This window comes from Salvelinus alpinus, chromosome 15 (genome assembly GCF_045679555.1).
Source record: "Salvelinus alpinus chromosome 15, SLU_Salpinus.1, whole genome shotgun sequence".
Taxonomy (NCBI): domain Eukaryota; kingdom Metazoa; phylum Chordata; class Actinopteri; order Salmoniformes; family Salmonidae; genus Salvelinus; species Salvelinus alpinus.
In genome coordinates this window covers 30,078,301-30,091,059 of record NC_092100.1, presented here as the reverse complement: position 1 = coordinate 30,091,059, position 12,759 = coordinate 30,078,301, and the positions used below count along the sequence as shown (strand labels likewise).

General features: G+C 40.6%; 1 protein-coding gene across 2 annotated transcripts in view; it reads left to right on the top strand.

The window, feature by feature from the left end:
- Positions 1–12,555, top strand: part of LOC139539898 (N-terminal EF-hand calcium-binding protein 2-like) — a 124,985-nt gene extending 112,430 nt beyond the window's left edge. For both annotated transcript variants that reach the window (XM_071343282.1, XM_071343281.1), the window contains 4 exons: positions 1,821–1,933; positions 5,089–5,166; positions 9,465–9,556; positions 10,531–12,555. In XM_071343282.1, coding sequence (XP_071199383.1) covers positions 1,821–1,933; positions 5,089–5,166; positions 9,465–9,556; positions 10,531–10,559 — 312 coding nt within the window. In that variant the 3' untranslated portion in view covers positions 10,560–12,555. The remainder of the gene's footprint in view (positions 1–1,820; positions 1,934–5,088; positions 5,167–9,464; positions 9,557–10,530) is intronic.
- The last annotated feature ends 204 nt before the right edge of the window (positions 12,556–12,759 follow it).

Here is a 12,759-nt window from a genome sequence, read left to right as displayed (position 1 = left end):
GATAGAAGCCACAATCTATTTACAATATTAAAGCTGATCCACCCACTCGGTTTTTTTCTTTTATAAAAAAAAAAAAGTGGGGTAAGGTGCGTCAACAGGTGCGTCGTAGGTTACAGGAGGTCAAGTCGCATAGATAGATTTCTAGGAATTTCTAAAGAATTGATGTTATAAATTTTGGGATTACCATGCGCAGAGGAGTTAATTCATTGAGATGTACGTGAGTTACTTGCTGGATAAAGACCACGGAAAGTACTCAAATTCCCGACTCAAACGCTGAACAGTCAGAACTTAATGCAATATACGAATTTCAGTGGTTATCATGACTTCACATGCATGAATGACCCGCATGCCCAGACGACAGGGAAGTGGGGAAATCCGCTTACTTCGCATCTCCACGGGAGGAGTGGTCACCGTGTGGTTCCCCAGATCTGACATCCATCCTGCCTCCGGGGCCGGGAGCTCTTCCATCACTCAACTCACCTGCTGGGCAGTACTCAGAGAGAAGAAACTCGTACGACTGAATCAAACACAATGTACATTCATCCAGTACAGGACTTTCCAGCAAGGAAAGTACAGGGTGGTGAACACATACCAGCAGCGCCTAGAGCTAGAGAAGGAGTGCCAGTACAGCCGCTACATCACCATCAGGAGGAAGACAGAGCTGGCCCTGGGCTTCAGCCTCTCAGAGAGACAGGTACAGATCTGGTTCCAGTACAGCCGCTACATCACCATCAGGAGGAAGACAGAGCTGGCCCTGGGCTTCAGCCTCTCAGAGAGACAGGTACAGATCTGGTTCCAGAACAGCCGCTACATCACCATCAGGAGGAAGACAGAGCTGGCCCTGGGCTTCAGCCTCTCAGAGAGACAGGTACAGATCTGGTTCCAGAACAGCCGCTACATCACCATCAGGAGGAAGACAGAGCTGGCCCTGAGCCTCATCCTCTCAGAGAGACAGGTACAGATCTGGTTCCAAAACAGGTGAGCCAAGGAGAGGAAGATTACCAAGAAGATCCAGCTGTACCAGCAGGCCTCTAAGACCACAACCACCCTGACCCTTACCCCTTCCAGCCTTGCTGACCCCGGAAACGGCTCCATGGCAACCAGCTCCAACAGCAGCAGCTTGTTGTCAGAGACAATATCAATCAAAGAGGAGTACTGAGGAGTTCCTTTACTGTGGACAAACTGTACAACACTTGAATAACCATATTAAACTGCTGTTCCCATAAATAAAAAAAGATAGCTAGGTGGGACAACCAAATATTACTGGCATAGTAAGTACACTTTTCCTCAATAAATTAGCTATCAGCAAAGCCGGGGGGGGGGGATCAAGTGCAAGTGTTGGTTCGGGGGGGCGAACCAACACTTGCAAAAGGGCGAATGTAAACCCAGGAAAAAATGCACTACCCTCCCCAAAGCAAAAAATATTTATTAGACAACCCTCCCCTATTTTGGACCCCCCTCACCCCAGTAAATTATGAACTGTCCCTAAAGATAGCACAAACATTATGCAAATTAGTTTTGTTTATACAGTAAGAGAGGGGTATGACAATAATCAGTTCTTTCATATGCCTAAGATCTTTCCTAATGCTTATATTCAGTGGGAATATCCTACTTGATATTGCTGGATTAGCCTTAGCCATTACTTTCTATTGGCAACTGACCTGGCAAAAATGGTAATCTGCAATACCATGGTTATATGGCACACTGCAAGCACTCCATAGAGCATTCCCATCACACGATTGGCTTTTGTTACCTCTCTCTGTTTTTATCTACCTCTTTTTCTCAACCCCTCTCTCTTCCTTTGTCTTTCTCTCCCCCAGTCCCTGTACCTGATTCGTCAGGAGATGGCGGTATCCCAGAAGCAGCTGGGAGAGTTCTGCGAGGCCCTGAAGCAGTACCTGAAGAATGTCTCTGCCCAAAGAGACTGCTTCCAGTGGGTCCACCTATTTCCCTTTATCTGTCATTGTCAATCTTTCATAATAGTGACCTTTTGTCTGCTGTGTGTGTGTTTTATTTATGGCTGATCTATTCCCAACCTAACTGGTTATTTGTGGAACCCTGCTCAAGTACTTTAGCAATCCTTAATACACAATTTAATATGCGAGACTGATGCTTGACTGCACTGACACATTTCTCTGTTAACACAATTGTGTCATGCCTTTACAAATCCTCATATTCATCTCTGGAGTGATGGGCTGTGCCTTCATAATGCTTGTTTTGTCACAATGCTCAGCAAGGTACTTAACCCATCCCCCGGTATAATGGCAGGAAGCTCAGGGGAGAGAACATGAATAGATATGAGAAAATAAAGAGGACAAATAAGTCAACATTACAGTGACCTTGGTTTAGGGAGAGACAGAGAGCCTCTGAGTGCTGGTGTGTGCAGGTTAGTAATGGTTGAGAATCCATCTGACAGAGAAAGGATGTGCTGCATGTGGACTGAAGAGGCAATCAGACCTGTGAAAGGTGTCTGGCCGCCGGATAAACCTGTTAGACACGCTGTTCTCCTCTGCCTCGCCACAACCATCATCAACCAGGAGGAATCTCCATGTGACAAGGGACCATGGAGTGGAAAATAGGGTTGAGCAGATTAGAGAAAGCTGGGTTTAGCTGGACAGAGCCTCTGATCTTTTGCTCTGAGGTAGCCTACTACACAACCTCCAAGTACACTAGAGCACTGCTGTCGTAGCGAGGATATTTCTTTATCAAGAGCTGCATTGTAGAGAAGATGACATGTACAGTGGAAGTCAGAAGTTTACATACACTTAGGTTGGAGTCATTAAAACTTGTTTTTCAACCACTCCACAAATTTCTTGTTAACAAACTATAGTTTTGGCAAGTCGGTTAGGACATCTACTTTGTGCATGACACAAGTCATTTTCCCAACAATTGTTTACAGACAAATTATTTAACTTATAATACACTGTATCACAATTCCAGTGGGTCAGAAGTTTACATACACTAAATTGACTGTGCCTTTAAACAGCTTGGAAAATTCCAGAAAATTATGTCATGGCTTTAGAAGCTTCTGATAGGCTAATTGTCATATTTTGAGTCAGTTGGAGGTGTACCTGTGGATGTATTTCAAGGCCTACCTTCAAACTCAGTGCCTCTTTGCTTGACATCATGGGAAAATCAAAAGAAATAAGCCAAGACCTCAGGAAAAAAATTGAAGACCTCCACAAGTCTGGCTCATCCTTGGGAGCAATTTCCAAATGCCTGAAGGTACCACGTTCATCTGTGCAAACAATAATACGCAAGTATAAACACCATGGGACCACGCAGCCGTCATACCGCTCAGGAAGGTATCCTAGAGAAGAACGTACTTTGGTGCGAAAAGTGCAAATCAATCCCAGAACAACAGCAGAGGACCTTGTGAAGATACTGGAGGATACAGGTACAAAAGTATATATATCCGAAGTAAACGAGTCCTATATCAACATAACCTGAAAGGCCACTCAGCAAGGAAGAAGCCACTGCTCCAAAACCGCCATAAAAAAGCCAGACTACGGTTTGCAACTGCGGGGAGAAAGATCGTACTTTTTGGAGAAATGTCCTGTGGTCTGATGAAACAAAAATAGAACTGTTTGGCCATAATGACCATCGTTATGTTTGGAGGAAAAAGGAGGACGCTTGCGAGCCGAAGAATACCATCCCAACCGTGAAGGACGGGGGTGGCAGCATCATGTTGTGGGGGTGATTTGCCGCAGGAGGGACTGGTGCACTTAACAAAATAGATGACATCATGAGTAAGGAAAATTATGCAGATATATTGAAGCAAAATCTCAATACATCAGTCAGGAAGTTAAAGCTTGGTCGCAAAGGGGCCGAAATAAATAATTTTCTCTACTATTATTCTGACATTTCACATTCTTAAAATCAAGTGGTGGTCCTAACAGACCTAAGACAGGGAATTTTTATGAGGATTAAATGTCAGGAATTGTGAAAAACTGAGTTTAAATGTATTTGGCTAAGGTGTATGCAAACTTCCGACTTCAAATGTACAAATGTATCTTATTTCCTATCATGCGAATCAATGTAGCAGCAGATTCTTAGGACTCGTAAGACTCAGTTCAAAAGGACGAGTTCCTCTACAGTCCGTTTCAGAGCGACTCCCTGGAGCCAAGTCCAGGAAATGGGCCGCGTGTTGTCAGCAGCGTTTTGTAATCTCATCATAATGCACGTAGGGACGGTGAATAATTTATCACTGAGGAATTGGGCGCTGAGTCTGTACTGCTTCTACTGCTGCTGCTCAATAGGCAATTTGCTTGTCTCTTTTCTAGACTCACTCACACCACCACAATCTAGGTCTGACACTTTCTTTTCCTCCCTCTCATCTCTTTACTCTTGGTTCCTATAAGTGCTTATATATGGTACTAATACATCCTGTCAAACTCCATAAGAATATGTCCTCCTTTTTAGTCATTGAACTCACAGACTCAGATACACACAAACGCTGGCAAAGTTATTTGAAGGAAGCACACAAATGAATGCACAGACCCACACTCAATCAACCTCCCACTGTCCACAGCTTTCTTTAAGATGGACACACACTGACTTGGACATAATGTTTCTTTGGTTTGATTAAGGTGATTGTTGAGCCTTGCACAGCATCTGCCCATCAAATGAAACAATGTAGTGGTCTAATATAGATGTTACCTCCGACAGATAGCTGCTAGCCGTAATGGAAGCATTCAGCCGGTCAATAAGACATGTCAGGAGTCTCTCCAGTGGAGTTGTGAGCTCCACTGTGATGGAAGCAATTATAAAACCCAGCTCATACAGTAGAACTGTTCTACTGCACTAAACCCGAGGCACAACTCATCCATCTGAACCACTACTGCCCTCCAGTGGAAGATAATGGGTGGGAAGTGAGTGGAGCTAAAGTCAAGTGACTATGGGTGTCTACTGCTATGGTTTATGTGGTGTGCAAGTGTTTCTTTGCTTAACTACCACACATAACTACTACCACATATGCTTATTGGCAATTAACTCTATTAGAATAGTTCATAGTTCTCCAATGTCCACTGCCCATTATTGACTTTCCAATGTCTTACTCTCTTTCTTTTTTATTCCTTTCTTCCTCAGTGTGACTGCAGTGCGGCTGCCAGATGGACTCTCCTTCGTGGTGTATGAGTTCTGGGATGGAGAGGAGGAGTGGAAAAAGTAAGAGCTAGATATGTGTCAGATTTGACCTCGTTCCTCTCTCTCCCACATCTCCTGAACCTTGACTCATTGGTCTTCTTATAATCCCATAGGTCCAATTCACAGAAAATATGGAATCAATAATGCACAATAATTTGATATTTTTGTACCATTATCTACATCTGATCCGAATTAGTGAATAACTACTATTTTGTATGCACCGTTCTTTTATGAGATACAGTCGCTAGTGAAAGTCTACACAGCCCTTACATTTTTCTGCTTTAAAACTTAATCTCAAAAGGGATTCAAAAAAAAAATTCTACCGATCTACACAACCTACTACACACTTTCAAGTTAAAGAAAAAGTATAAAACATTTTCCAAAGGAATAAAAATAACAAAACAAAGACGTTTTGATTGCGTATGTCTTCACACCCGAGTTAATACTTTGGCAGCCATTACATCTGTGAATAAGATTTGACCAACTTTGCACAACTCTTAGGGAAACATTTATCCACTGTTTTTGTCAAAATTGCTCAAGCTCAGTAAGTTTACTTGGGAGTCATTGATGGATGATGGATATTCAAACCTTGTCTCTGACTTTCAAGCAGATTTAAGTCAGGACTGAGGCATGAACACTCAACACCTCTTGGAAAAGCCATTCTGGTTTGTCTTTGGCATTGAAAATTGTAATTGTCCTGCTGAAAAATAAAACTATATCCCAGGGTTAGGTTTTCAGAAGACAGAGGCGGGTTTTCCTCTAACTTTTTAACTAGGCTTTGCTGCTTTCATATTTCTTTAGATCCTGACAAACTCCCCAATCCCGGGAGGTGACATGCATACCCATAACGTGATGCTGTCACCACAATACTTGAAAATGCAGTTGTATTGGATGTGCCCCAAGCCTGTAGTTTTTAATTTAGGCCAAAAAGTGTCTTTGCCGGGTTGTTTTGCAGTATTACTTAGCGGCCTTGTTGGAAACAGAATGGATGATTTTGTTGTTTATTTTATTTTTTACAGGCTTTATTATTTTCACTTTGTCATACAGACCCCGTAATGTGGCATGAATGCAATGTTTTTTAACCTCTATATTTTCAAGTATTCTGGTGGCAGCATCACGTTATGGGTATGCTTGTCATCAGCAGGGACTGCGGGGGGGGGGGGGGGGAAATGTCAGGATAAAAATAAATATCAAAGGAGCAAAGGCCAGATAAAAAAAGTTAGAGGAAACCCTGCCTCAGTCTTCTAGATACCTAACCCCTGGGATAGTTTTCTTTTTTAGCGTGACAATTGCACACATTTTCATGCCAAAGACACACTGGAATGGCTTTCCAATAGGTGTTGTGTGTTCCTGAATTGTCCAGTCTCATTCCAGAGACAAGGTTTGAATATTGCTATCCATCAACGACTCCCAACCAAATTTACTGAACTTGAACAATTTTGACAAAAACAATAGATATACACTGAGTGTACAAAACATTATGAACACCGCTCTTTCCATGACATAGACTGACCAGGTGAATCCAGATGAAATCTACATTATGGTCCCTTATTAATGTCAGTTGTTTAATCCACTTCAAATCAGTGTAGATGAAGGGGAGGAGACAGGTTAAAGAAGGATTTTTAAGCCTTGAGAGAATTGAGACATGGATTATGTATGTGTGCCATTCAGAGGGTGAATGGTCAGGACAAAAGATTTAAGTGCCTTTGAACGGGGTATGGTAGTAAATGCCTGGCACACCGGTTTGTGTCAAGAACTGCAACGCTGCTGGGTTTTTCACGCTCAATAGTTTCCCATGTGTATCAGGAATTGTCCACCACCCAAAGTTGGTAGAATCTTATTCAAAATGTTTTGCAGCTGTAATGGCTGCCAAAGGTGCTTCCACCAAGTATTAACTCTGGGGTGTGAAGACATAAGCAATCAAGACATCCTTTAAAAATATATGTAAATCATTAATTTGGAAAATATCCTATACTTTTTCTTAAACTTTGGAAGTGTGGAGTACAAAACCTAATTAATTTAAAATATATATTTTAAGGCAGCAAAATGTGAAGACTGTGCAAGGGATGTGTAGACTCACTATGCACTGTGTGTGTATTTCTTACATGATTGAGTAGATGAATACAGAAGAGCCATCGTTGCTTAGTGTTTTTGTTGTTCATACTAAGGTAACATCTGGAGTCAGTCTTTGGTTAAGTAGACTCCTGAGGTCAGTGGAGGCTCCTCAGAGGAGGAAGAGGATGACCATCCTCCTCAGTGAATTTCATAAAAATAAAAATAGTGAAACATTTTAAAAGTTATAATTTTTAGATAAGACTATATTAAATATATTCACGTCACCAAATAACTGATCAAATACACTGTTCTGCTATTCAGGTCTACAATAGTCTCAATGGCTGACAAGGTAAAAATCTGTCATTCTTCCCCTGAACAAGGCAGTTAACCCACTGTTCCTAGGCCGTCATTGTAAATAAGAATTTGTTCTTAACTGACTTGCCTAGATAAATAATGGTTAAATAGAAAAAAAAATGAGAAAAAATGCAGTCTGTATGGTAGCACCATGGTGTAGCCAGAGGACAGCTAGCTTCCGTCCTCCTCTGGGTACATTGACTTCAATACAAAACCTAGGAGGCTCATGGTTCTCACCCCCTTCCATAGACTTACACAGTAATTATGACAACTTCCCGGAGGACGTCCTTTAACCTATCAGAGCTCTTTCAGCATGAACTGATATGTTGTCCACCCAATCAAAGGATCAGAGAATTAATCTAGTACTGAAAGCATAAGCTACAGCTAGCTATCACTGCAGTACATGAAATGTGGTGAGTAGTTGACTTAAAGAGAGAGAAAAACAGTAATTCATTTCTGAAAAAAATATTTTTCATCGTCACTTTCACTTACTTAGCTAGCAAATGCAGCTAGACAGTTTACCCTACTCAAACATCTGGCTCAAACAGAGGGATGTATGTTAGCTAGCTAACTATGACTATCCAACACAATACTATGACTTTTCCAAGTCAGGGTAAGCTTTTGGTTTTATTCATTTATTGTCACCGGGGCCCACCGGTGTAACTGCTAAACTGCTTACTAACTGTATACTGTACAAATGATTGTAGCATGTTTAGTAACACGTTAATTCTATTAGCTATGTTGACTATGACGTTACTTTAGCTAATATGGTGACAACGATGTAGGCTGTGTGTAGCGGTTATTATATGGTTTGGCTTGTAAAGGTTTTTTCGCTTGGTCACATGTGTTGTGCATTGAAGTCCACAAGTGAAGGGAAAAGGTGAGAGGAGGAGCGTGCATAAATGCGAGAAGAAATACAACATGGCTGCTATGAAAGTGAACTGTGTTTACGTGCGATCAGGGTTTATTCATTCTGCCAATTCTGTTGAAAAACGTTTCTTAAACAGAAGCAAACGGAATAAAACAGGGATAAACACCCCTGAATTTGTCCAATAGAAACTCTAATGTGCAATGGTTGTACTAATGATTACACCCTAGATGAGCTAGATGCACTGTCTGTCCATGTGTCACTGTCTGTCACTTAAAAAATGTATCTTGACATGTGTGCACCTACAGTATGTTGTAAACTTTCATTCATAGGCTAGGTTGTAACAACCTCATGATGGCTATAGGGAAAATGTGAGTATAATGTAGTAGCCTAAACCTATCGACGTTACATTGAGCTGGGTGAATGGAATATGAATGACAGTCATCCAATATGCTGTAATAAAAACAAAAAAGAATCGTCCTCCCTCATCTTAAACGGCACAGACCACCAGATGTGACTCTACAGCAGCAGGAATCAAATCAAATCAAAGTTTATTTGTCACGTGCGCCGAATACAACAGGTGTAGACCTTACAGTGAAATGCTTACTTACAGGCTCTAACCAATAGTGCAAAAAAGGTATTAGGTGAACAATAGGTAAGTAAAGAAATAAAACAACAGTAAAAAAGACAGGCTATATACAGTAGCGAGGCTATAAAAGTAGCGAGGCTACATACAGACACTGGTTAGTCAGGCTGATTGAGGTAGTATGTACATGTAGATATGGTTAAAGTGACTATGCATATATGATGAACAGAGAGTAGCAGTAGTGTAATCTAGCTACAGCTAGAATAAGGCTGACATAATTACTTATTGATGTTTTTGGGGATGTGCTGAGGCTGTAATGCGTCTTTATCTTGTATGTTCTCATTAATATTTTACTGCTCACAATATAATCTATGGGGAATACTGAAGAAGTGAGTGGGCATGCATATGTCCACGTCTGTCTTTGTGTGATCTTATGCCCTCCACCTCTGTCCTCAGACACCTCCAGACTGCGTCCTCCAAGGCCTTTCAACATGTTAAAGTGGACACTCTGTGCCAGCCTGAGGCTGTGTCCACTGTTGCTGTGCCAGGTTAGTCTCCTGAGAGGGCAACCAGGTCTCAGAGAATTTCATATTGTTCTGTACATAAATCCGAGACACTCGATTTAGTATGATATGTTACGTTTGCTATGGTTACATAAGACAGATGCTTACATAAGGCAAAACAAAAGGAGGGTGGTTGGTTCGGGGTTGATGGGTGGGCATAGTAACACAAAAGTTGCGAGTTCAAATCTCATCACAGACAACTTTAGCATTTTAGCTTACTTACTACTTTTTTGCTACTTTCCAACTACTTAGCATGTTAGCTAACCCTTTTCCTAACCTTAACTATTTTAACTAACACTTCACCTAAAGATAACCCTTTTAGCTAACCCTTCCCCTAACCCTAACCGTTTAACCTAACTCCTAAACTGAACCCTAACCCTAACCCAGCTAACATTAGCCACCTAGCTATTATCCGTAACATATCATACGAATTGTAATTCGTAACATATCATATGAAATTGGTGATGGACATCCACAAATGAATACATACCATACAAAACATAGCATATTGTACTAAATGGAGTGTCTTGGATATACGTAGGAATAATACGAAATGCTCTGAGTCCAGGTTGGAGAGGGATGCTGGCATAGTGCCATGTGTCTGGGATGGATGGGGAGCCCTTAATGCAAGGGAACCTACTGGGGAGAGATCTGTTCAATGTAGAGCAGGAACAGTCAGGGAAAGCACATACCTTGATATTTATTGTTGTGGACTTATTGTTATTGGCATGAATGCATAAGGCCTTATGTCTTAGACTTACCCCAGACAAACCTGAAAATGTATGACATTCAATTTTAATTATATATTGCAGTGTATCATCACTGTATTATCACATTTGAGCAGAGAAACAGTAGATGTGAGTGTCAATGTGTGAGTGTGTTAATGATAGACTTGTTTTTCTGTATTCCTGAGCTGCTTGTGTCTTAACTGAACTCCCCCTCTGTCTCTCTCCCTGCAGCCGCCTGGTGCAGCCTGAGCAGAGACTGACAGGGGTGGGGCCAGATTGCCTGAGTCTGCAACACCCCCCATCCTTAGCTCCCCCGTAACCTCCCTCACCCGCTCTCTCTCACCCTCACAACCCCTCTCTTTCTCTCTTTTGTAAGTACATGTTTACACAGTGTCTGTTTGATATTGAGGCAAAATGGAATGCGTCAATTGCAGTGAATATTGAACAGTGCATTAAAGCGAGATTACCTCCATCCAATGCATTTCTTCATCGTATCGTTCACCCTCAAGTCATAGTAGAAATGAGGTGAACAGTTAACCTGCTTTTGAGGCTCTCGTGCATGTCATCCATTTTGACTAAAGACATGAACCCGCTACTGCTAATGGTAGACTAATAGAGCGCTCAACATTCGTCTCTATCAAGCAGTTAAGGTTGTTTTTTCCGTTGTGTTAAAAGTACATGTATGAATCAGCACTGGATATATTAGCTGTTAAAGTCTAGTAAAATTATATGAAAAAATGTTATATTATAATTATATTTGTATTGACGTCTTTAGTGATACAGTGCAAAATTATGAAGAAAAAGCAATTACTACAAAAGTAGCAAAACTTGGTTTGCTGCAGCAGTTCCCTTTTTGACCAACACAATCTCAAGCCTTAAACATCAACATATGGTTGAGGTTGTAAGTGGGTACCTAGGTAGGATTTCCCATAAACACACACTAATTAGATTTTAAACATCTAACGCACAGCCCCATATTACAATCACAATGTTCATTGCAATTGAGCAAAAAGGAGATGTTTACACACCTATCAAGCAAAATGACAGTAACAGAAAATATATCAGAATGTTCACCCACGTATCCAGTTAGAGAAGAACCATGACGACTTTGTCCAACCTCAATTTCACCAACCTGAAATCAACATGATCAAACAGAGACCCAGTCAAAAACCACAATGTACATAAATGGAATATAGCGATTACAGATATATAAAGTATGAGAGTATTATAAATGATCAAAATATGAATGTTATCTATAAAGAATAATGTATGAATCACTCATCTTGATCAACCTTTAGAGGGCGGAATATTTCACCTACTTTGCCATTGAATTTCTTAGTTTGTCCTGTAAGCACCTGAAGGTCATGGCAAGCCTGTCCTTAACCAATGGGGGAATATCAAACTCTCCCTCCCCAGGATAACATTCTCAGATAATATCAAGTAAGTAATAACAAATACTGTCCTTGTGCACTGTAAAATAAATAAAACAGTTTGTTTACTTGCCTTTGATCATAACTAGGACCACCACTGAAATGGAATGAACTCATGTCCAGTTCAATCTCTGGTGCTAGGCCACATTACACTTTACCTTGAGAGAACCCTGGACTTCTCAGTGTTAATGCACCTGTGATATTAATCAATAATAAATAGCACGCCTTGGGCTTTATATTAGCCTCAGCATCAGTATTACAGAATGGAGCAAGAGCATGGATCCCTTGTTGACAGATGTGTGGAAATTCTACTGGAAAGGTTTTCTATTTATCCGTTGCTTCTGTTGGGTTCTGTATGAACAGGTCAGAGCCAGCCAGACAAAAAAAATGCCAATACTATTTCTATAACATTCCTGGCTGTTCCCTAAACTGTGCAATCAATTTTTTTCTCCTTATCCCTCACTTGAGTGCATGTTAAAATGAATGTCCAGTAACTTATTTGCTGTAGTATTTAGCCATGCTATTTTCAATGGGTTTTGTGCGTTTCTTATTTTTCTTTTATAGTATTCCTATAAAGGACAGACAAAACAAAAATATATATGAATATAAAATGCCATACAGAATGAACATTCACTTTTATGGCAATGTTTAATGAAATACTAATTCTTATACTTATGTATGTTTCAGTAAAATGGCTTTCTCTCTTTGAGTGTAGAGACTTATTGCAGGGATGCAAGTACTATATTTAGTCTTAACGTTGTTGAAATTCTAGATAATGTAGAGTGATGCAACTCAATAAAATGGTAATACTGAAATAAACCATGAATCTGTTGCTTGATTGCTTTACATTTCTGTTGTATGAAGACAAGCGAAACAAGTGCCAGTGCATATTTCCTATTAAACTTTTTTTTAAACTAAACAAACATGTCAATACAATGATGAATATCGCTATACTGTACACAGAAGGCAGAATTGTATCTTGAGTTAGCAATCTACACGAGAATACACAATTTGTTCATTCAAAATATCA